This window comes from Sciurus vulgaris, assembly GCF_902686455.1.
Source record: "Sciurus vulgaris genome assembly, chromosome: 2".
Taxonomy (NCBI): Eukaryota; Metazoa; Chordata; class Mammalia; order Rodentia; family Sciuridae; genus Sciurus; species Sciurus vulgaris.
In genome coordinates this window covers 106450261-106475031 of record NC_136462.1, presented here as the reverse complement: position 1 = coordinate 106475031, position 24771 = coordinate 106450261, and the positions used below count along the sequence as shown (strand labels likewise).

Genomic DNA, 24771 nt, shown 5'->3' with positions numbered 1-24771 from the left:
GCAGAATGAGATAGTATTACCCTATGTATTTATAGGATTACATGAATGATGTGAATCTACATTGTGTATAACCATAGAAACGAAAAGTTGTACCCCATTTGTGTACAATGAATCAAATTGCAGTCTTTAAAAATAAAATAAAAAAACAAAAATTTTTTTTAAAAGTCACTCTTTTGATTTATCTTTTGGGTTATTATTTGGAAAATGCAAGTTATTTTTTATAAAATTGTTATATATGTTAACATGTGATGGGCTTATTGTTATTTTTAAAAGCACTATCAAACTCTTTTTAAGAGTTCTGTTTCAATTTCTAATATGACAAATATCGATAGCTGAATCTCACATAAAAAGTAGCTTCTTGAGGTTTCCCAAGACAGAATGTCTGGGTACACCCTGCCTTGTGTGTGGCCTGTGGTCGTGTACACTGTCATGTTACTGAGTGACTGTGTGGATGGGCTGCAGCTGCTTCTAGGCTTTGGCATCTGTGACTGAGACTGATGGCAGTGGAAGACACCTGAGGCAGAGGAAGTGGGGTCTGGCAAGGTCCCAGAGCAGCTCCAGCTACCACTTGGAACAGTGTTAGTCTGGAGGCAACACCAGTGGGGTAGACCCGGGACTTGGCAGTGAGGGCTGGCCATGGAGCCAATGCCGCTGGCCTTCAAGAGGTTCACAGCATCTGGTCCCCCTTGGTGCTGACAGGCAGGAAGAACTGTCTAAATCTGCCTCCCTGTGAGAGGCACTGAGGTTTTCTAGAGCCCTTTGGCTATCAAGTCACTGGGCACAGGCACAATGGAGAGAGCTGGAGCCTCAGGAGACGGACCGAGACTCCAGGAACCTCCACCAGCTCTTCCCTGATCATCCATGGACACTTGGGCAAGACTCTTAATTGCTGGGTTATTCAACTGCTAGGTGAGCGTGAGATAAAACGACACGGTACCCGACACATACTGGGTATACAGTAGACGAGCAAATCCATTAGTGAAGTATTATCAGTAATAGAAGAAGTAGCCTGGGAGAGGTGGGGGCAGGGGGAAGGGAGTTCATCCTGGCTTTGACTAGTGATGCTGAGGCTTGGCAGACACCACGGTTTCTCAGTTGTGGCATCTCGGGTGGGATACCTCATTGTCGTGGGCTCTCCTGCGCACTGTAGGATGTTTGGCAGCTTTCCTGGCTTCACCCACTACAGATGGAGGGGAAGCACTCTCTCTGCTTGTGACAACCCAAAACATCTCCATGCATTGTGAATTGTCCCCTGCAGGGTAAAAGTGCCCCCACTGGGAGCCACTGTATAGAAGCTCATGTGCCAAGGGCTCCACCGAAAGATGCTGGCATCTCTGCAATTTCCCGGAGGACATGGCACTAGGCACATGCACACAGAAGGGGCTCACGCCTTGCAGAAAAAATTCTGCCAAGAGAGTCTGGTTTCAAGGGAGCAAGAGGCCTCCTGACTCTGGTCCTCTTTCCTCAGGGGCCCTCCTGCTAATCATCGACAATTCCCTCTGCTTTTGAATAAACTTGGGAAAACAGCAGGATGATGAGATTTTTGAGAAAAATCTGGACAATACCCAGACATGGGTGTGTGTGAGGGGCTGTGCCTCGCTTCAACCTCTGCTTCAGCACTGGTGGCTTCAAAGGCTCAAATCCCGTTTGCAGAAACAGTTCAGGCCAATCAATAGTAGAAACGATGAATGAAGTGAGGTGTGTTCACCCAATGACATGCCGCAGCAGCTAGCGTAGGAGCTACCACTACCCGGAATCTCAGGGTGCCGCTCACAAACGCAAAGGTGAATAAAAGAAGCCAGGTGCCAGGGAGCACATAGTATGTGCTTCCACTAACAAGTCCCTGATGGGCCAAGCCATGTATGTGAAGGCTCAAGGGGGAACAGAGGTGGCTGTGGGTGCTGGTTCCATTTGTGAAAATTCGTTGAGGACTTAGGGTACAGGTTCTTTTCCAGACATGTTATATTTCAATAAGAACATTAAACGAACACAACATGGTGGGCCAAGAGGCAGAGATTTAGTGCAATCACTGTGAACCCAGGGAATAAAAGTCACCAGCAATTTTACCTGCTCTTACTATGTACAGTCCATTTTTGGATGTAGCTTTAAAATGAGGTGATGAATGTTAAATAATTAGCATAGTGCTTGGCCCATGAAATGCTCAGTGAATGGTACTAATAATACTACTAATAAGTAACTGACCTAGAATATAGAACAATAATCAAATGCAAAGGAACAGCCCTTTTCCTTAAAGGGGAAATTTTTTCTGGAGTTTTCAATTATATATCCTGTTAGTAAATTCCTGATTCCCAAAGTTTTTGTAACTCCCTTCAAGCACAGTCTTTGAGGAAAGAAAATACTAAGCAGTTTCTATATTGCTACTAGTTCCTGACAAATACCCATTGTTTGGACAAGTTATTCAGATAATTTCAGGTAATTTCAAACCTGTCACTTATTGATCCCTTGCACTGTTCAGGCAGGAACCTGGGACTCCACCTACCTGATTAAGCTTTTGGATTTGTTTTTAGCCATCAGTCTAGTTGATAAAATTACAGACAAAACATAAGGGGCTGCTGTTGGATTCTTCAGGCTTCAAGGAAAACTTAGGCAGAAAAGTCAAGACTAGGAAATGTGCAGTGCTATCCCTACTGTAGACCTGACGAGAACTAGGACTGAAATCCCTCTCTGTGGAGAGAGCCAGGCAACTCGACAACCCCAGCAAGACAGAGCCTTTCATTGCATGCTGTGCTCCCCAGCTGCAAATGAGATGCCAAATTAACTCTCAGGAAGATCCCAAATCTTTCACATCATTCTCCACTGAAGAAATCTTAGCACGACTGGGTCCACATCAGATGTGTGAGAGACTCAGCTACTAGCTGCAGGCACTTTTATGTTGACTTCCAGAGTAGTTTTCTAAAATTTTAGTCCTGTTTACAAAGTGCTACATGTCCCTTGAACCTGTGGTGCCACTCCTATGAACCACCTCCTATGCTCTAAAGCAAGCTCTAGCCCTTGCGATCAATCTCTGTGACACACACTTAACAAAGAAAAATCCAGGCCCATCTCCAGAGAAAAGATTGGCTCTTACCTGGTTCCAGGCTCTGTCCAGGGGCACTTGATTGGGTAAAGATGCATAAAACCAAGAAAATGGAGACACGCAGGGGATTTCCCATTTTTCTCCTCTCTCACCCAGGGTCTGAGGTCTTCTTGCTAATTTCTGGAGCTAATGAGACCAGAATGTCTATTAATACTTTGCTAGGGAAGGCTGCCATTAATTATTAACCTTTAACATGTTGTTTCGTGTGTGGATATTTTCTTTGATGGCCCCAACCCCAAATCTACTTATATCTAATACCAAAAAGATCCATTCACAAAAGTGTCTTTTAATTCTGATATATTTTGAAAATAAAATACCTTGTCATGTTTTCTTATCTTCTTGGGCGAAGGTCATAGTTCCAAATTAGTCAATTTAAAGTTAACGTGTTGTGTTTGGAAATTCTGTCAAAAGTCAGGAGTAGGTGGCCTCTGCATTGCTCAAGTCTCTCTCTGGCAGCACTGCAGTGGGGGGATGCCTCTCACGGATTTCAAATTGCAGATTAAGCTCATAGAGCAGGAAAACACCCTGCCTGCTGAGAACCCCAGAGGGTCCATCCTCTCTTGAGTTTGGCAAAATTGCTGATGCCTGTGGCCAAAGAGTGGTAAGGAAATGTTTCTACAGCTGAAAGGGGCAGAACGTCCTGGACTTCAGTGCAAGGAGTTGAGAGAATCAAGCAAAGATGTCCTTGCTGAGGATCCCATTGAGCGATAGCCCCAGAGTAAACAGCTCTTTCCTCCTCTGTGTTAATTAGTGCTCAACTGAGGGAAGGACTGAGAAGAAAGGCCACTCAGCAAAACCAGGTAGGGGGATGGGAATGTGGCAGTGCAGGACACTGGTCACCTTCCTTGGCTCTGTAGCACTATTTAAACTTTATTCATCTGTTTGGTGCCAGGCACTGTTCTAGGCATTTGGAATACAGTCATGAATAAAACAAAGATTTTAGTCCTTGTGGAGTTTATGTATCAATAAGGGTAGGAGGAGTCAAATAATAGACCATAGACATAATAAAGAAGAGATTGATGTAGATTGGTAGATGCAGTAAGAACTGTGGAAAAAGAAAAGGGTTGAGGAGGGAAGAGGTAGTGATTTTAAACAAAGTGGACAGAGGGAATCTCGTTGGGAAGTTGAACTTAGAACAAAGGTTTGAGGGAGTTGAGGGAATTGCCCCCATGGAAATCCTGGGGGAAAAGTGCTTTAGGCAGTCAGTGCAAAGGCCCTGAGGTCAGAGCATGTTAAGTATGCTCTAAGAATAGCAAGGAGTACAGTAAGAGAGAGATCATCATAAACTTTTGGCCTTTATATGAGACATGAGGAGCCATTCTGTGCAGAGAAGTAACATGAGTTGAATCATTTTTAAAAGCTAACTCTGATCTGCAAGTGAGCAAAGGTGGAGGTGGAGAGATCTCTTAGGAGGGCATTGCAGTTGACCCCATGAGAGGGGATGGTGGCTGGGCCCAGCATGATAACAGTGTGGCTGGATGGTGTTGCATGTACCTTGAAGGTACAATGAATAGATTTGCTGCCTGCTAGGATGCGGGATGGTGGGAGACAGACAGGAGTGAAGAGTGACGTCAAGGTTTTTGGGTTGAGTGAGTAGATGAATGGGGCTGCTATCAGCTGAGGTAGGCAAAGCCATTGGTGGAGCAGGTTTGGTGGAGGAAGATTGGGAGTTCAGCTTCGGCTGTGTGGAGTTTGAGATGGCGCTTAGCCAAGTGGGCATGTTGTGGAGCTGGTTATACGATGTTTGGATAAGCCCGACTTAAGGGAACTTTGGGGCCACCAGCAGATTTGGATGGTCTTGACTCCAAGTCAAAGCTTGACTACACTTCGTCCCACAGCTGTATCTCCTTCCAAGGGCTGCAATATGGAGACCATCCTGTCAAATGCACAGTCTCTGCCCTGGATGCCTGACTGGCTCCTTCTTACCCTGCACAGTGAAGCAGGATCTGAAAGTCCTGTTTCACATGCTTTTCCCTATAAAGCTGGGGCCTAAAACCAGCTGATGATCCCCGTGGGCTTCTCTTCCCTGAGCCTACTCTCAGCTCTTCTCCTCAGGGTGCTGCCAATGACAAATGTCAACCCCCCTCCTGGCTCTGCAGATTAACTCACCAAGACATTGGTGAGTCCAAGTGACTCTGAGATACCAACCTGTCCAAAAATATTTTGTGTTTTTTGGCAGAGTAAATTTTCTTACCACTTTTTACATGGGATGAGACCTTCAAAGTTGTTCTAGCTTTTATAATTCCCTTACCTGCCCACCCCAACCTCTACCACCAACTCATGCCAACTCAGGTTCTGTGAGGCTTTCCTGGAACAGGACAAAGAGGAGTGGGTGTCTGTCCCCTTTTGGGGATGCTGCCTACTTCTACCTCCACCCAGGGTCTTCCTGCCTGCTGTGGGCCCCCCCCCCCTTCCTGTGGGGAGTTAGGGCACAAGTTCTGTTGTGTTTCCCTGGAACTGGTCAGAAAGAGTCCTGGAAGGCAAGAGGTCAGGACTTCTTAGAGTTTGAATAGAAGGTTTCCAGAGCCTGGGATCTGGGGTTTACTGTCCACTAGCTATGTGAAATGGGTCCTATCTCCTCACCTAAAAGGAGATAGCACGTGCCTGAGATGGTGTTTGAGATATCGACTTACTATTTCTCTCCCAACCTGTCCTCTTGGTCTTTTCCCTATGAAAGAGGGGCAAAGTGGAGAGAAGTCTACAGAACTCTGTCTTCCAGAAGCATAGAACCTTAGGGTAAGTGAATTCTAGCCAAAGAAGATCAGCTAACAGCTAGAATATATCAAAGAGAGGTGAGGGGAGAAAGAACCCTGTAACTTTACATCAATAGAAAGAATGTTTCTTTTGTTTTGAGGAGGTGGGGAGAGAGAATTTTCCCTGGGTCTGAGAGCAGAACAGATGGTCCCTTGCTTCCCAGAAGCCCTGCTAGAAGGTAAGAACTCAGAGAAGAAATGACCCTGTGTATGTCAGCAGATGGTTCAAATTAGGGATTGGAGCCACAGCAAGACTTCCATGCCGACGGGTCCAGTCGGTGATCACCTATGTGGACTGATGACAGAGGACCAGGTGCTTGCCCCAGCCCCATGCATGGGTGTGTGTCTGGTCCAGAACTATGGATAACAGGTTGGGGGTAAGAGAAGGAACCCAGGGAGTCCTGGAGATAGTAGTTTGGAGTCAGTAATTCAGATGGCTTATGGAAAACAAAGACCTTTTCTGTACATCAGAATCCAGGGACCAAGAGTCACATTTTAGAAACACAAGTCTTCACGAGTATTGGAGATTTGTATGGGAGGTGTCCAGCCAAGTGCCTATTCATCATAGAAGTTCCATAAATTACAATGACTGATTCTGGAGGCATATACTCCATGGTCTAGAGTCCAGGCTTTGCAATAACACAGATCTTGGTTCAAATCCCTGGTCTATCACTTACTAGCTGGGTGTCTTTGGATAAGACACTAATGTTCTGAACTGTAGTTTTCCTCAACTATACAGTGACACTGAAAATACTCATTTGATCCAACTACAGGAGGAGATGCACACAAAGCCCTCAGCAATCCTAATGCTAAATGTAGATGTTTTTATTATTTTTATTCTTTTAAATTCACCTAGGGGATCAAGAGAGTGTCCAGGAGGTATAAACAAGACCAGAGCAATACAATTTTAGCAAAAAATAAAAGTGGCAGGAAGCCAGAAGGGTCTGGACCAGTGGTCCAGAATCCAATTGAACATTTGAATCAGAGTCACCTGGGCAACTTTGTAAACGGACAAGTTACATGTTTACTCTGAGAACAAGTGAGTCACAGCCTCTAGGTCAGGGCCTAGAGAACCTTCATCTTGTGCAAGTTTTCAGGGCTATATAGTCAGTAGATCCAGTAGTGGGGTCTTTGCTCATCTCCAAGGCCAGCAAAGCCCATCAGTTTACTGAGGACTCTCCTTTTCCCATGGACTAAAGGGGGGCTGGCTGGAGGCCTGAAGGTTGGAGCCTGCAGAGTCATCAGCATGGATTGTGCCAGAGCCCTGTGGTTCCTTCCTGTGTGATTCTTCAAAGCCTTTTCTAATTTGGGTAACACTGCACTCTGGTTTATAATCCTCAGACTAAAATAATAATGGTTTTATAATTAGATTTTTAAAAAAATTGCCCAGTGCTTGATCTCTTTTAATTTGAAGAGCTTCTTGAAGAAATAGAGATTTCCAGAGCCTGGCATTTGGTGACCTGAATGTAACCTTTTCCTTTAGAGTCACGGTGATAAGAAAGGGAATCAGAAGAAGAGAAATAAATACTCTATAGGGATAAAGAGGGCAAATCCTGGGACTGAGGGGAGGAGGAAAAGACTGGGACCAAGGTGGAGTTCACCGAGGAGAGAAGCAGTTTGTATTCACAATCAGACTTCCTTGCTTTCATCTTGCTTCCATTTACACCTTACCTGAAAATGGTGGTCCTTGCTGGCATTCTAACCAGAGAATAATCAAAACAATAGCATTTGGATTGGCAGTATTATTTCTCTAAGTTTACAGTTGATATTTAGGTTAAGGATTGGCAAAAAGTTGTATCTCACTAGGAAAAGGCTCAGAGAGTGGGGACATCAGGGTTTCTGAGTCCCAGGGTCACTTCTAATAAGCCCCAAGCCCTTAATCCCTCCATGGCTGGTTTTCCCTGGACTGAACTGGACTTCTACACTCTCTTATTCCACTTCTAAGATGAAATTTATGAAGTTCGCAGGATTATGTCATAGAAAAGTGATTCAGTTTGCTTTTACTCTTGCCCAGGGCCAGGCTGCCATAGGAAAGGGACCATGTTTTTATTGGGTCACCAACTGATCTGTGTGGACATACTTATCCTTCATGGGAATATGGCAAAAACAAGTGGAATATGATAAAAACAAGTAGGGAAACCTCATTAAAGTGTTGGCTTGGACCATGTCCTCATTTGGAAAGGAGTTAGACTGGAGTTTAATCTTCTCCTTATCTATGTTAGGGGACAAAGAAAATAAAAGACTCATAAACACCTATTTATTATTATTATTATTATTATTGCTGTTGCTGCTGCTGTTGTTGTTATTTTAAAAACAAATGTTCTTAAGCCCCTTCTCAGCTATTTAATGAAACCAGTCTTAAAATAGATCATGAGATTTAGCAGAAGATGGAAATAAAGGAGACTTTATAGTATGACAGAATAATGTAATTTATAAACAGGTTATTTTCCCCCAGTCAATAGTAAAGAAGACCAGCCAAGAGGAGGGTACCAGAGCAAAGGCCCCTGAAGCTTTGTGTTTGACAGGAAGTCATCAGGGCATGGTTATGCCACAAAAGACCTAGCTCATGTGCCATCAATGGCCGTCCAGGTACCCTTGAAACCACTGGTGTTAGAGCATGCCTAGGGACCTCCAGAAAGCCAGGGGTAGCTTTGGTAGGTTTTGATTTAATTACTCCCTTGGCATAAAATTTTGAAAGTAAAAATCATGACTCTTAGTCAAATATAAAAATGAGCAGATGCTAAATATTTTATTACACCCATTAATGAGGAAACAGGGAAGGAAGTTATAATCCGTTCCAGGGAGAAGCCAACAACCCCACGAATTAACCTGGATAAAAGAATGTTGAAATGAATGTGAAAATGGAAGCAAACGTGAAGCCAACGGAAGGCCTACAGGATAGGACAAAATCTGCATTTTGTGTTGCTATTAGTTATCTACAAGTTACACAGTGGTAAAATGCTTCAAGGGCGGCGAGCACTAGAATCAGATAACCCGGGAGGGCTGTGCTGGAGAAGACGGGGCGTTGCTTTCCACTGAAGCGCAGCATTTCCCCTCTAATTCCTATTGTTAGGAAATGATAAGGGAGTACTTAGATACAGAATTCTAATGATAAGACGGTAGAGTTCCTTCCAGAGGAACGGCAGTCTCTTTCTGTGTCTGTCTCTTGGGAGAGACTGTGATCACAGAAGTGGATGTTTAAGCTGGCTCCTTCTTTTTTAGTCCCATTAAGCGGGAATCTGGATTATTTAGTCTTTGTGCCTCAGTTTCCTCACTCTACACTAAGAGCAGTAGAATTATTTGCCTCATAGGATTAAATCCGAAAAACCACGGATTGTGCTCAGCACACGGCAGCTATTGCTGCTTTTGCTCACTGCAATCTTTTGTCTTCTTTCTGATTTTCTGTCCCTCACATCTTCCTTCCCTTCCTTCTGTTCTGCTCATTTAACTAAAATAATGAAAAGGAGGAGAATTATTCGCAGTGTTTTTTAAAAAATGCATAGATAGGGTTTATGTTTTCTATATATTTTAAAATTCACCATGCAAGCTGTTGTGTACTTCTTTATGTATATGTAAAAATGGGTACTCACACTCCAGTACTTGCTTTGGGTTTTTTTTTTTTTTTTTTTTTTTTTTTTTTTTTTTGAGTGATTCTCATCATCTACCAAAGACCAGCTAACCCTGAATTTAAATTGAGGCAACCGGTTCATTTTCTCATGTTCTATAGTTAATGGTGAAAACAGGCTGGTGGAGTGGGAAATGGGTGGTGGGGACTGGACCCCAAGGCCTGGAGGTGACGCATTGCAGCCAGGTAATCCAGAACTCATGGGTGAGTCTCTCCCCTGTCTGACTCTCAGAGTCCAGGGACCATATCCAAGAGTCAGGGAGTCTGTGCGCCTCCGGGGCAGTGTGTGCCCAGCAGCAGAAAAAAATGTAAATGTCCACACAACCCAACCCGGAGGAATAGATGCAAATCCACTGTCAAGAAATTTACTTTTTCCCTTTGGGTTGGGTGAATGGGGGATTTCATCAACCCTAGGGGGCGTTCCTGTATGTCTAGGGTGAGGGTGCTTGCGTGGATTGATCCCATTAACTTCAATTTTAATCCCTACACACTGAAAAACTTGCAGATGATTCAGGGGAGGCCTGCACAATGTGGGGGAGGCACAGAGTCAAGGTTTGCCCCAGGAAGCTGGGCTGGGGAAGGAGCAATACTCAGAGATAGGAAGACAAAAATATTGCTGTGATTAGGCTTCTTTTAAATTCATGGCGCCTGGAGCCAGACCCTGGAGAGAAGGCTGTTATTCTAGGGTTCCACCCCATCTTCCAATCTGACTGTCAGGCTGCATGGAAGACCCTGGGAGAGCCCAACATCCTTTTCACACAGTAGAAAACAGCCATGGGTGGACTCAGAGGTCAACCAGTGTGGAATAGAGGAAAACACAGATTTACACAGGGCTCCTTGACTCTGGGGACAATTTCTTTTTGTTATCACACCATCTCTAGAGCAAAACTGCTTGTTTAAGCTCTTGATAGAAAAACAACTTCCCCTGTCCATTTTTCACAGGCATAAGCCAGGAAGGAGGTGAAGGTCTGTTGACAAGTGTAGTAAGATCTCTTGCCAAACCTGGGACTGCTAGCTGCTTGGCAGATTCAGGACTAAGCACTTGTGCTTCTGGGGACCAGGTGGGGAGGGCAATGGAGAAGCTGCTGCAATTCTTCAAGTTGTTTTGATTCAGATAAGGTCCTCCTGAAAAGACCACAAGGAACTGGTTTAATCCTGCCGAAGCCACCAGTCTCTCTTCTAGGTGACCCAGAGTAAACTTTGCATGCTGCAGTCTCACCATTGAGCTGAATTCTCCCCCTCCCCAGGCTTTTCATCTGCCATTTCTGAGCATGCCACGTGGGGAATGTACCCACCTCTCTGTGCACTGACATGGCTGGGTGTGTGTGAGTGTCCCCAGAAAAATCCTCTTGCTCCTTTGTTCAGAGAGGCACTGCTGGGGAGTCATCCCTGGTGGTGCTCTCCTCACCTGTGGCAAGTAAAGAACTTTTCTTCCCGCTTTTCATCTCCTGGTAGTGTTGATTGGCTTTGCCCTCACTAAGGAGTGTTTGGTTACAGGACCATGGAGAGGGACATGGATTTGAGGGCAGAAAAGTCAGGGTTGAGTTTAGCTCTGCCTCAGCTAAGTTCTAACTTTTATGCAATGGATAATGACTAATGCAGATAATGAATCCTAGGATTCCTATCTCACAAGGTCATGAGAATGAGGAGATGGCAAATGTCCAAACATCCCTAAGCCATAGAAGGACCTCGGTGAAGCACAGGCCCCAGTCTGGGTTGAGTGGATGAGTCCATCTGTGGAACACAGAGATCTCTAGACTTGGCTTGAGAGCAGACTTTTACCTTCTCTTCCAGGACCAGGGTGATCTCCGGCAGAGAGACAGGACAGTTCCTTTCAGGGCAGGGCTTTCTGAGATGGCATGGAGGAAGGAATTCCTGGGGACCTCACTGGTACTTCCTAGACATAAAGTCCACCTTAGGCATTTCTCTGACTGTCTTTGCTGGCCTCTCTCTGGCTGAGTTCAGAGCCCCTGAACTATCTACAAGAGCCTACTACCCCACTTCCACTAATACCTCTGCTCTGGCCTGCTTTCTCCCTGGAGACCCATGAGGAGAGAGGGTATGGGTGATCTCCAGACAGAGCAATGGATAGAGAAAAGATGTCAAAGAACTGAGCCTTGAGCATTCTAACAATTAGAAGTCAAGGAAATACGGAGTGACCTTTCTGATTTTGCCAAATTATTTCTTCAGAATGAACACTTAATGGTAATATTTCTGATAAAATTGTATGAACAATATGGTTATAAATGAATGTACAGATAATTTTCTGGGCAGCTTCACCATCATTAGATATTAACATTTAACATTTTTTGTAGTTTCTTTTAAATATGTAAATTGTCATTTTTAGACTGCTTTCATTTACATTTCTTTGATTTCTAGTGAGAATATATTTCCCATTATGTTTGTCTACTAATTGTATTTCCCTTATGGGAAAGGTCCTGTTTTTTACCCATTTATCTTTTGGAATCTTGACATCTGTTTTACAAAATTGAATTAGCTATTTATGATACATCTTAGTTCTTTATAATGTTTGATAGAAATACTTTCCCTTTTTAAAAAATCTTTAGTAATGCTAATTTTTATAGTGCAATCATTTCAATTACTTCAAAGCTGAGACAGTTAAAATTCCCCCAGAGAGTTGATAAACACTTTTTTCTATTTTCTGCTAGTTCTTCCATAATTAGATTTTATATGTAAGTCTTTAATCAGCCAAATCTTATTTTGGTGAGTGTTTTATTTTTAATAACTTTTTCTATCATAAAAATCAATAAATGTTTATTAAAAAATAGGAAGATAGAGAAAAACAAAAAGAAAAGCATAAGTAGATCCACAATTTTATATGCAGAGAAAACTACTATTGGTATTTTGATGTGGATACAACCAAATCATTTTTTTTGTGTATATAGTTATTTTTAAACAAGGTGTATGAGTCCTTGCACACCCATATGCTAGCAATTTATTAATGACACGTTTTAGTAGCATTAAATATTTAAAAAATAACTATAGAGTATTGCATTCGAGAGATGAACCATGATTGACTTAATTGCCTATTGTTTTTTTTTCTTTTTTTTTTAAGTGTAAACAAATGGGATACATGTTGTTTCTCTGCTTGTACATGGCATAAAGGCATACCATTTGTGTAATCATAAATTTACATAGAGTAATGTTGTTTGATTCATTGTTATTTTTTCCCTTCCCCCCACCCCTCCCACCCCTCTTTACCCTCTACACAGTAGTTCCTTCCTCCATACTTGCCCCCCTCCCTAACCCTAACTCTAACCCTAACACTAACCCTTCTCTCCCCCCCATTATGTGTCATCCTCCACTTATTAGCGATATCATTCATCCTTTGGCTTTTTGAGATTGGCTTATCTCACTTAGCATGATATTCTCCAATTTCATCCATTTGCCTGCAAATGCCATAATTTTATCATTCTTTATGGCTGAGTAATATTCCATTGTATATATATACCACAGTTTCTTTATCCACTCATCAATTGAAGGGCATCTAGGTTGGTTCCACAGTCTGGCTATTGTGAATTGAGCAGCTATGAACATTGATGTGGCTGTATCTCTGTAGTATGCTGATTTTAAGTCCTTTGGGTATAGGCCAAGGAGTGGGATAGCTGGGTCAAATGGAGGGTCCATTCCAAGTTTTCTAAGGAATCTCCACACTGCTTTCCAGAGTGGCTGCACTAATTTGCAGCTCCACCAGCAATGTATGAGTGTACCTTTCTCCCCACATCCTCGCCAACACCTGTTGTTGCTCGTATTCTTGATAATTGCCATTCTAATTGGGGTGAGATGGAATCTTAGGGTGATTTTGATTTGCATTTCTCTTATTACTAGAGATGTTGAACATTTTTCCATATGTTTGTTGATTGCTTGTAGATCTTCTTCTGTGAAGTGTCTATTCATTTCCTTAGCCCATTTGTCGACTGGATTATTTGAATTCTTGGAGTAGAGTTTTTTGAGTTCTTTATAGATTCTGGAGATTAGTGCTCTATCTGAAGTATGATTGGCAAAGATATTCTCCCACTCTGTAGGCTCTTTCTTCGCATTGCTGATAGTTTCCTTTGCTGAGAGAAAGCTTTTTAGTTTGAATCTATCCCAGTGGTTGATTCTAGCTTTTATTTCTTGTGCTATGGGAGTCCTGTTAAGGAAGTCTGATCCTAGACCAACAAGGTGAAGATTTGGACCTACTTTTTCTTCTATAATCTGCAGGGTCTCTGGTCTGATTCCGAGGTCCTTAATCCATTTTGAGTTTAGTTTCGTGCATGGTGAGAGATATGGGTTTAGTTTCATTCTGTTGCATATGGATTTCCAATTCTCCCAGCACCATTTGTTGAAGAGGCTATCTTTTCTCCATTGCATATTTTTGGCACCTTTGTCTAGTATGAGAAAGTTGTATTTATTTGGGTTTGTGTCCATGTCTTCTATTCTGTACCATTGATCTACCTTTCTATTTTGGTACCAATACCATGCCGTTTTTGTTATTATTGCTTTGTAGTAGAGTTGAAGATCTGGTATTGCAATACCCCCTGTTTCACTCTTCCTGCTAAGGATTGCTTTAGCTATTCTGGGTTTCTTATTCTTCCAGATGAATTTCATAATTGCTTGCTCTATTTCTGTAAGGTACGTCATTGGGATTTTAATTGGAATTGCATTGAATTTGTATAGCACTTTAGGTAGTATGGCCATTTTGACAATATTAATTCTTCCTATCCAAGAACATGGAAGATCTTTCCATCTTCTAAGGTGTTCTTTAATTTCTTTCTTTAGTGTTGTATAGTTCTCATTGTAGAGGTCTTTCACCTCCTTTGTGAGATTGATTCCCAAGTATTTTATTTTTTTCGAGGCTATTGTGAATGGGGTAGTTTTCCTAATTTCTCTTTCTGAAGATTCATCACTTATGTATAAAAATGCGTTGGATTTATGAGCATTGATCTTGTAACCTGCTACTTTACTGAAATCACTTATGAGTTCTAAGAGTTTTCTGGTGGAATTTCCAGGTTCCTCTAAATATATAATCATGTCATCAGCGAACAGGGATAGTTTGAGTTCTTCTTTTCCAATTCGTATCCCTTTAATTTCTTTGGTTTGTCTAATTGCTCTGGCCAGAGTCTCAAGAACGATGTTGAATAGAAGTGGTGAAAGAGGGCATCCCTGCCTTGTTCCAGTTTTTAGGGGGAATGCTTTCAGTTTTTCACCATTTAGAATGATATTAGCCATGGGCTTAGCATATATGGCCTTTACAATGTTAAGGAATGTTCCCACTATCCCTATTTTTTCTAGTGTTTTGAGCATGAAGGGGTGCTGTATTTTATCAAATGCTTTTTCTGCATCTATTGAAATAATCATGTGATTCTTGACTTTAAGTCTATTGATATGGTGAATTACATTTATTGATTTCCTGATGTTGAACCAATCTTGCATCCCTGGGATGAAACCCACTTGATCATGGTGCACTATCTTTTTAATATGTTTTTGTATGCAATTTGCTAAAATTTTGTTGAGAATTTTTGCGTCGATGTTCATTAAGGATATTGGTCTGAAATTTTCTTTCCTTGATGAGTCTCTGTCTGGTTTAGGTATCAGTGTGATATTGGCTTCATAGAATGAGGCCTATTGTTTTTATTAACTTTAATATATCTCATATATCACTATTATGAACAAAGTTGCTGTAAACATACACATAAATCTTGATCTACATTTCTGACTGCTTCTTTAACATAAATTCTTAAAATTGAATGGCTGGGGCAAAGTTTTCATATCTATATGTCTATCTTACCCATTCACCTATCCATATCTACGCTTATATCTATTTTCCCTTTCCATTATATTGCTATAATAAGTAAATTCCTTTCATTTTTTTAGAAGAGAAAATGAGTGCTATAGTTTTATTTTCCTTTTTCAAAGGACTTCAGGGCCAGTCTTTAGAAAATTGGAAAGGAGGACTGATTTTGATTTGGTTTCTCAATTGACCTTCTTCCTGGCTTTTTTTTCCCCCATATTTTTTATTGGTGCATTATAGTTGTACATTATGGAGCATTTGCTATATATTCATACATGCATAGAGCATAACAATAAAATTTGGTCAATATAACTCCCCAGCAGTTCCCTTCCCTTCTCCCCTATCCCCCGCCCTTTCCTCTATTCTACTAATCTCCCTTTGATTTTCATGAGACTCCCCACCTCAACCTTTCTTTTTCTTTTTCCTCTCTAGATTCCACATATGAGGTTTCTGATGTATTAAATTATAATTTTCAAATTTTCTCATATGACCTTTAACCTTCTGAGTCTGGCTTATTTCACTTAACATAATGGTCTCATTATGTTTCATCCATTTTCCTGCAAATTGCATAATTTTATTTTTTTTTATGGTTGAATAAAACTCCATTGTGTTTATGTGCCATATTTTCTTTATTCATTCATCTGTTGATGGACACTTAGGCTGGCTTCATAGTTTGGTTATTGTAAATTGTGTTGCTATAAACATGGGTATACATGTTTCACTTTAGTCTATTGGCTTTAACTCTTTAGGAAAAATTCTGAGGAGTAGTATAATCGGATCATATTAATATAATTGGATCATATTGTGAGGAGTAGTATAATTGGTTTCATGTCCAATTTTTGAGGAAACTCCGTATGATTTCCACTGGGGTTGTACTAATGTATAATTTCACCAACAGTGTAAAAATGTCCTTTTCTCTCTATATCCTGTCCTGCATGTATGATTGTATTCTTGATCACTGCCATTCTGATTGGTGTGAGATGAAATCTCAGTATAGTTTTGATTTGCATTTCCTTAATTGCTAGTGATGTTAAACATTTTTTATATATTTATTGGCCATATGTATTTCTTCTTTTGAGAAGTGTCTGTTTAGTTCATTTGCCAATTTATTAATTGGCTTATTTGGTTTATTTTTTGTGTTAAGTTTTTTGAGTTCTTTATATATTCTAGATATGGATCCTCTGTCAGAAGAGTAGCTAGCAAAGATTTACTCTCATTTTGTAGTTCTCTCTTCACATTTTTATTTATTTTCTTTGCTGAGCTGCTTTTTAATTTGATTAATTCTGTTTATTAACTGTTGGCATTATTCCTGAGCTTTAAGGGGCCTATTGAGAAAGTCATTGCCTGCACCTACATTTTGGAGGGTTGACCCTACATTTTCTTCTAGGGGTTGAACAGTTTCTGATATAATTTCTAGGTCTTTCATGTATTTGGAGTTGACTTTCGTACAAGGTGAGAGGTAAGGGTCTAGTCTCATTCTTCTACATATGGATGATCAATTTTCCCAGCACCATTTGTTAAAAAGACTGTCTTTTCTACAATGTATGTTTTTGTATCCTCTGTCAAGGATCAGATGACTATAGATATGTGGGTTTGTCTCTGTGTCTTCTTTCCTCTTCCATTTGTCTGTCTGATTTTATACTAGTACCCTGCAGTTTTTATTACTATAACTCTGTCATGTAATTTGAAGTCAGTTACTGTGATGCCTCTAGCATTTTTTTTTTTTTTGTCTTAGAATTGTTTTGGCTATTCTGAGTCTTTTATTCTTCCAAATGAATTTTATGACTGTTTTTTCTAGTTCTGTGAAGAATTTCATTTGGTATCTTGATGGGGATTGCATTGAATGCAATTTGCTAATATTTTTTAAGGCTTTTTGCTTCCATTCATCAGGGAAATTGGTCAGTAGTTTTCTTTCTCTCATTCGTCCTTATCTATTTTTGGTATGAATGTGATATTGACTTCATAGAATGAATTTGGAAGTATTCCATCCCCATTCATGAAATAATTTGAGGAACGTTGGCATTGATTCTCCTTTAAAGGTGTGATAGAATTCAGCTGATAATTCATCTGGCCTTAGACTTTTCTTTGTTGAAAGACTTCTTATTACTATGTCTATCTCATTACTAATTATTGGTCTGTTTAGGTTTTCTATGTCTTCTTGATTCAATTTTGGCAGGTCATACATGTCTAGAAATAAGCAATTCATTTTAGGTTTCTGATGTATTGAATTATAATTTTCAAAATAGTTCCCAATGACCTGCTATGATGTCTGTGGTAATTTTTCCATTTTCATCTCTTAATTTTATCAATTTGTGTCTTCTCTCTTTTTCTTTTTGTTACTTTGGCTGAGGGCTTATCAATATTGTTTTTCTTGTCAAAGAACCAATTCTTCGTTTCCTTGATCCTTTGTATTACTTTTTATTCTCAGTATCATTGATATTATCTCTGATCTTAATTATATCCTTCCTTCTGGCTGGTTTGGAATTGACTTGTGTTTATTTTCTTTCAAGGTACTTGAGTTTAACAACATTAGGTTTTTTATTTGAAATCTTTCAAATTTTTTTGTTTTTGTTTTTGTGCTGCAGAGGATTGAACCCAGGGCCTTGTACTTGCAAGGCAAACACTCTACCAACAGAGTTGTACCCCCAGCCCTCAGATTTTCTTATGTAGGCACTCATATCTATCAACTTTTCTCTTTGAACTTTATAGTGTCCCAGAAGTTCTGGTATGTTGTATCACTATTCTCAGTTGAGTCTAAGAATTTTAAAATTTCTCCCCTGATTTCTTCTATCAAGTTCAAAAGTGTATGTTCAATCTCCATGTGTTTATACAGTTTCTGTAGGGTTTTTTGGTGTTGATTTTTAATTTCATCCTACTATGATATAATAAGATGCAAGGAATTTTATCAAAAAAAATTTTGAATTTGCTAAGAGTTGCTTTGTGGCCTAATATATGGTCTACTTTGGAGAAGGTTCCATAAGTCACTGAGAAGAAAGCATATTCAGCTATTGAAATATTATATAGATGTCTGTTAAGTTCATTTAACTTATAATGTTTTTCAGGTCCAATGAGCCTTTTCTGAGTTTATATCTGGATGACCTGTCTAATGGTGAGAGAGATGTGTTGAAATCACCCCAAATTATTGCAGTGGGGTCTATCTGAGGAGTAGTGTCTGTTTTATGTAATTAGTTGCACTGATGTTTGCAGCATAAATATTTACTATCATATATCTTCTTGTTGGATTATTCCCTTTACCAGTATATTGTGACTTTCTTAGTCTCTTCTGATTAATTTTGGTTTGAAGTCTGCTTTTTCAGACAAGAGGGTTGTTACTCCTCCTTGTTTTCAAGGTCCATTCACATGGTATATCAATTTCCATACTTTCACTTGAAGCCTGTGACTGTCTTTGCTGGTAAGGCAAGTCTCTTGCAAACAGCATATAGTTGGGTCTTGCTTTTTAATCCATTCTGCCAGCCTATGTTTTTTAGTTGAAGAGTTAAGACCATTTGCATTCAATGTTATCATAGAGATGTTTATTAATTCCTGCCATTTTGATTTATTTATCATGTTTAATTTGGTCCTGATTCTCATTTACTTAGCTACTCTGGGGTTTGTTTTTTTTTATTTCTTCTGTGTGGAGTATTCCTTTAAGTAAGTTCTGTAGTCTCAGTTTAGTAGTCATGAATTCTTTTAGTTTCTATATATCTCGGAAAGTTTTTATTTCTCTTAGATTTTTGAAGGATAGCTTTGCTGGATATAGCAATCTTGGTCATATCTCTCTCTCCTTCCTTCCTTCTTTCCTTCCTTCCTTCCCTCCTTCCTTCCTTCCTTCCTTCCTTCCTTCCTTCCTTCCTTCCTTCCTTCCTTCCTTCCTTCCTTCCTTCCTTCCTTCCTTCCCTCTCTCCCTCCCTCCCTTCTCTCTCTCTCTCTCTCTCCTCTCTCTCTCTCTTTCTTTTCTTTTCTTTTCCTTTCTTTCTTTTACTGGGGATTGAACCCAAGAGCACTTTACCACTGAGCCACATCCTCAGAATTTTAATTTTTTTTAATTTTGAGACAGGCTTTCACTAAGTTGCTTAGGGCCTTGCAAAATTGTTAAGGCTGACCCCAAACTTGTGATCCTGCTGCCTCAACTTTCCCTGTTGCTGGGATTATAGGCAGGCATCACTGCTCCTGGTGACAGTTACTGTCTTTCAGAACTCGGACCATTTCATTCCAATCTTTTAGAATTTGTGCTGAGAAATAAGAAGTAATTCTGGTTGGCTTGCCCCTAAATGTGATGTGATGTGAGGTTTTTCTCTTGAGGCCTTTAAAATTCCATCCTTGTTCTGTACGTTAGGCATTTTAATTATGAAGTGTCATGGAGAGATTCTTTTTTGATTTTATCTTTGTGGGATTCTGAATGCCTCCTGTATCAGGATGTTAACCTCATTTTCAAGGTTTGGAAAAATTTCTGTTATTATTTCCCTGAAAAAGTTATCCATTCCACCAGCTTGCATCTCACAACCCTCAATTCCAGTGATTTTTAAAAAAAATTTTTTTTTAAGTTAGCAATGGACCTTTATTTTATTTCTATGTGGTGTTGAGAATTGAACCCGGTGCCTGGCACCTGCTGGGCAAGCTCTCTGCCGCTGAACCATGACCCCAGCCCTCCAATGATTCTTAAATTTGTCTCTTAATGTTGTCGCAGAGCTCTTGTATGCTCTGATCATGGTTACTTATTTTCTTTTTTTTAATACTGTCTGAATGTTCAAGCCTGGCCACTTTGTCTTCCAGCTCTGAGATTCTGTCTTCAGTATGGTCTACTCTATTAAAGAGACTTTCAACTGAACATTTTGTATGCTTTATTGGGTCTCTCATTTCCAAGATTTCTGACTGGTTCTTTTAAAAATATCTCTCTCTCCTCATTTAATTTCTCATTTATGTCCTGTACTGACTTCCTTAATTCACTCAGCTATTTTTCTGTGTTTTCTTGGAATTCATTGATTATTTTTACAATCATTCTTTTGAATTTTTTATTTGCTTTTTCACCCACTGTTATGTAGTTGGGGTCAATCACAGGTGAATCATGAACTTCAGGAGGTGTTACTTTATTTTTTTTTCATGTTTCTTGTATTCCTTTGTTGGTTTTTATTAATCTTTTGTGTGGATTTCTTTTACACTCTTATATGTGGCCTTTTTAGAGCACAGGTTACTCTTGCCAAAGTGTCCTAGAGTGATCTAGATGGAGGCCCCGACACAGGTATGGTGTCTGCAGCCTCTGTCTTGGTGCTCTGTTTTTGCTGTAGTAGGGGACGTCGTTGAGTAGGACCTGAGTCCTGCTCCTAGCCTTTCCTACTTGGAATATGATTTCTAATTTGGGTTTTAATCTCTTCTATTCTTTGTATTAAAGTATAGCTGAAGTATGAGCATTGTTAATTTGTGTACAGAGCAGGGTGTGCTATCTTTTGACTGAACTTATCAGAAACATAGTCTCTACCTGGTGAACTTGTAATGTCCCTGTAGGTTCCCAGCCCTGCACAGAATAGGGAGAAACAAACAATAGCAGCAACTGGTGCAAACAATATGCAGCATTAAAATAAATACCCAGTTGTCTCAATGCCACCTACAACATTAATTACAAAAACAGAAACAAAAACAAAAACAAAAAAACAACAGCAGCAGCAACAAAAACAAAAACCAGGAATCATGGGGTCAATCACTGTCACAGCAGAAACAACAACTAATGATAACCTAGATTTGGCATTGAAGCCAACAGCACTTGTCCACTATGTTTTCCATAGCCATAATAATTGCTCCAACATGAATGGCAGGGGAGAAGTTATACAAACCAATTAATTAGTTCTGAAGATGGTTAAGTTACAGTTCGCTAGGAGAAAAGAAAATGTGATAGGAAAGTAGAAAAGAGTTTACAATGTTCAAAATGTGAAGAAAGAATGTAGAAGAGATGTCATAGGTGATGGTTGTAAGGAAGGAGGAGAAAAAACAGGAAAAACAAAGTACAGGAAGAGAGAAAGAAAGAGCAAGAGAATTTGGCTGTGGGTGGGAGAAGACAAGAGAAAAAGAGAAGCAAACAGAAACAAAACAAAACCAAAATCAACAAACCTCAACCCCTAACCCTTGAAAGAAAAAGCAAAAAAAATTTAAAAAATGTATATATGTCTTGAACCAATCAGCACAGCAAGAACACACGCATACACACCAAAAAAAAAAAAAAAAAAAAAAAAAAAAAGGAAAAAGGATTCTTAATGAAAATTGAAGGAATTGTCTCCATTGAGGTGGTTATGAGAGTTAATGAGAATGGATGGTCACCACCTATACCCAACTTTCATTCTTTCCATTTCTTCTTGAGCTTTGTAAAGAGAGGGATGGGATGGTGGGTGGCACGGGGAGCGCAAACACGCTGGGTATTGTTAACACCTTTCTCTTTTTGTGCTGCTCACCAAGCTGCCAGTTGGGGTGGCCTCAAACTGAAGCTGGCTGAAATATCTCTCAGCTTCCCTTCTCAGCATTATAAGGTAGGATGGAATGGGCAGCACTGTGGATTGGAGTTTTGATGGCACAGATCATATCCACATACTCCCAGGGGGAGGTTGCTGCAAAGTTCTCTGAGGGGAGTTTTAGCAACTGGGGCTTCAGTCTCATCAGGCCTTAGGATCTTTGTTGGGTTGTCTGCTCTGGAGAGATTAGATCAACACACCCTTAGGGTCTAGCAGTTGCAGATCTCTGCTGGGAGTCTGGACCTCAGGAGCCTCCCAAGAATTCTACTTGTGGGGCAAGGGAACCAATTCTCTGCATACTCTGCTGTCCACAAACACAGTCTTCCCAGGCTTAGTCCCTGAGTGTAACCACATCCATCTATTCAGATTCCCAGCCCACTTTGGTAAGACTCAAAGGAGAAGCCAGCTGGGCTCCCCTTCAATTTTTTGGCTTTAACCTCCCAGATATACTCTTCTTTGTGCCTGTTTCACTCATGTTCTGCTAGGTATGCCCTAGGCCACATATTAGGTGCTCATGAGAACTGTACAGCAATGTTTGCTGTGATCTCCCAGCTCCTGAAGTAGCAAGCTGCAGCACGACCTCCTCAAGATGGCTCCCACCTCAGCTCTCTGCTGCCAGTTGAGAAACACAGAGCACTTTTCAAATTCCAGTTTGTGGTGCAGTCTCTGGATCAGCTAAGAACAGGCTGCTTTTCTGATCTCAGGATTTCCCCTATCAAATCTGTCCCTGAGCTTCTTGCTATTTTCTCCCTTGCTTCTGTGGTGAACCAGCACCCTGCTGCTGCTGCTTCTGCAATACACTCTTTCTTTGTTCAATGGACCTTGAGTTTCTGACACTGTAATTTTGATGGAATCCCTCTTTCACCTACCTTCCTGAGAAGTAGTATTCCTGCTGCTTGAATACCAAGCCACAGAGAGACCAGGAGTGCAGCCGTCCTCTAGTCTGCCATCTTGAATCTTCCAATTCCTATCATTTTAAGTTCCCATCAACAGGAAATGGGTGTGTCCTCTCTTCTGTTCCCACTCTTTATGCTTATTAACATTTTTGTAATTCATGCTAAATTGATAAGCCAAAATGGTATACGCACATTTTAATTTACTTTTTTAAAAAAAGATTAAAATTGAATTTACACCACCCCCATTTTATTGCATATTTTCTTTATGAATTACCCATTCATGAGATTGACATATTTAGTATACTACTTATATGTTTTTATACTTTTTATGTATTTTTAAAATTGGGGAGCAAATATTTAAGCATTTTAATGATTTCAAACACATAAATATAATGAGTATGTATGCCTACCACCTGCTTCTCAGCTCCACCAAATCCTGTTTTCCCCTAAATGCTTCCTATTTCTAAGAAGTAGAATACCTGTGTAATTATGTGCTTCATCCCAGACCTACTCTATTTTTTTTCCTATTCAGAGGCAATTGTATCCTGAATTTGATGTCTATAGTTCTCATCACTTAGTATTTTTTTGCAACATATGTATGAATCTATAAAATATATACTTCATTTTATGTGTTTTCAAACTTTTACATTCTACATCTTTATTTGCAACTTGTTTTTTCTACTATTATAGTTTCAAAATTTATTGTGTTAGTAAAACTGCTATAAATGGCCCCATTGTGTGAGTATATCACGATTGTTCACTGGGTTAATAGGTACTTGTTTATTCATATTTTTCGTGTTGCTATTTTTATTTGTTGCAGTGAACATTCATGATCTACAAGTGAGAACTTCTAGCATATGTGAAATTCCTTCATTTTCACCAGTTCAATGAATCTAAAATGGTATTTCATTATTTTAATTTTCAACTTTCTTACTAGTAGTGAGGTTGAACTTCTTTTTATGTGTCATTGGTCTTTCAGATGTCCTCTTCTGTTTATATTTTTTAGCCATATTTCTATTAGTTCACTGGTTTTTATTACTGATTTTAAGTCCTCCACAGCAAATACCGTCTTCTTACATTTTTTTTTCTTCTCACATCACCTGTGGTGACTTTCGTTGAACAGTTTTAACTTTCCATGTAGTCATATGTATAGTCTTTTCCTTCAGGGGTATCCCTAGTTTCTTCATATTTTTTCTTTCTGTTAAGTCTCACCAAAACCAAACCAAACCAAACCAAACAAACACAAAAAGTAATTCTTTAATAAAAGGTATTGTGTGTTTGGTTGTAGTCTTTTGGTATTTCTAGAATTTACATTTATTGGTCCCCATATGCTATGGCTTTAATTTATCCATGAATTATATAAGCTCAGTTGAAAATAATTTTCCTGCTTCTGCTCTTTAGGCCTGACACGGAGTAAGTGATCTATAAAAGTCAGCAAATAAATGGTACGCCAAGCCATTCCTGCCTCTCCTGTCCTTAGTGGACATTGCTAATTGTGTTTTCTTTATTCACTTATCCAGCAACCATTTTTGGAAAATCTACTATGTGCTTGAGCCTGCTTCTAATATTTCCCACTTTTGGAAAATCTACTATGTATCTGAGCCTGCTTCTAATATTTAAAACTACTTTTATGGGAATTGCTACTAGTGCATACTTGCCATCCCAGAACTGTGTGCTTATGTATGTGTGCCTGAGTGGCATTTTCCACAGGTTTGTGGATGAGGATGATGCTTGTTTCTTAGAATTAATAGCATGTGAGGTAATGTTTTTCCATAATTGGAACTGAGTACATGGAAAAAATCTGTTCTTGAATAGTTAGAAATATTGCTTAGTTAGTTTGTTCAGGTCCTTATATTTCTTTTGGTGGATGAGATGTTTCTTTGATAACTTTCTCAGTTTCTTTCTCCTTCATCATTGTTCTCATGTTTTCTACATCTGGTCTGCCAATGTTATATTTTGTGTTGTCTGTTTGACTAAAACCATTTTAAATAAGTTATCATAAATTGAACATTGCAATCATTTATATTTAAAAATTCTTTTTATCGGTTGTGAAATTATATCTTATTTATAATTTTGTTGATTTATACCTTTTCTTTTATCTATTATATT

The 24771-nt window shown here is 39.8% G+C and overlaps 1 protein-coding gene and 1 long non-coding RNA gene across 4 annotated transcripts in view; one reads left to right on the top strand and one right to left on the bottom strand.

The window, feature by feature from the left end:
• LIPC (lipase C, hepatic type) overlaps positions 1 to 3223 on the bottom strand; it is a 131288-nt gene extending 128065 nt beyond the window's left edge. For both annotated transcript variants that reach the window (XM_079125923.1, XM_079125922.1), the window contains exon 1: positions 3089 to 3223. In XM_079125923.1, the coding sequence (XP_078982049.1) occupies positions 3089 to 3173 (85 nt within the window). In that variant the 5' untranslated portion in view covers positions 3174 to 3223. The remainder of the gene's footprint in view (positions 1 to 3088) is intronic.
• Positions 3224 to 3443: 220 nt separating this feature from the next.
• The window catches only part of LOC306653087, a 64444-nt gene continuing 43116 nt past the window's right edge, over positions 3444 to 24771 (top strand). For both annotated transcript variants that reach the window (XR_013761633.1, XR_013761634.1), the window contains exon 1: positions 3444 to 3897. This is a non-coding gene — a long non-coding RNA (uncharacterized lncRNA). The remainder of the gene's footprint in view (positions 3898 to 24771) is intronic.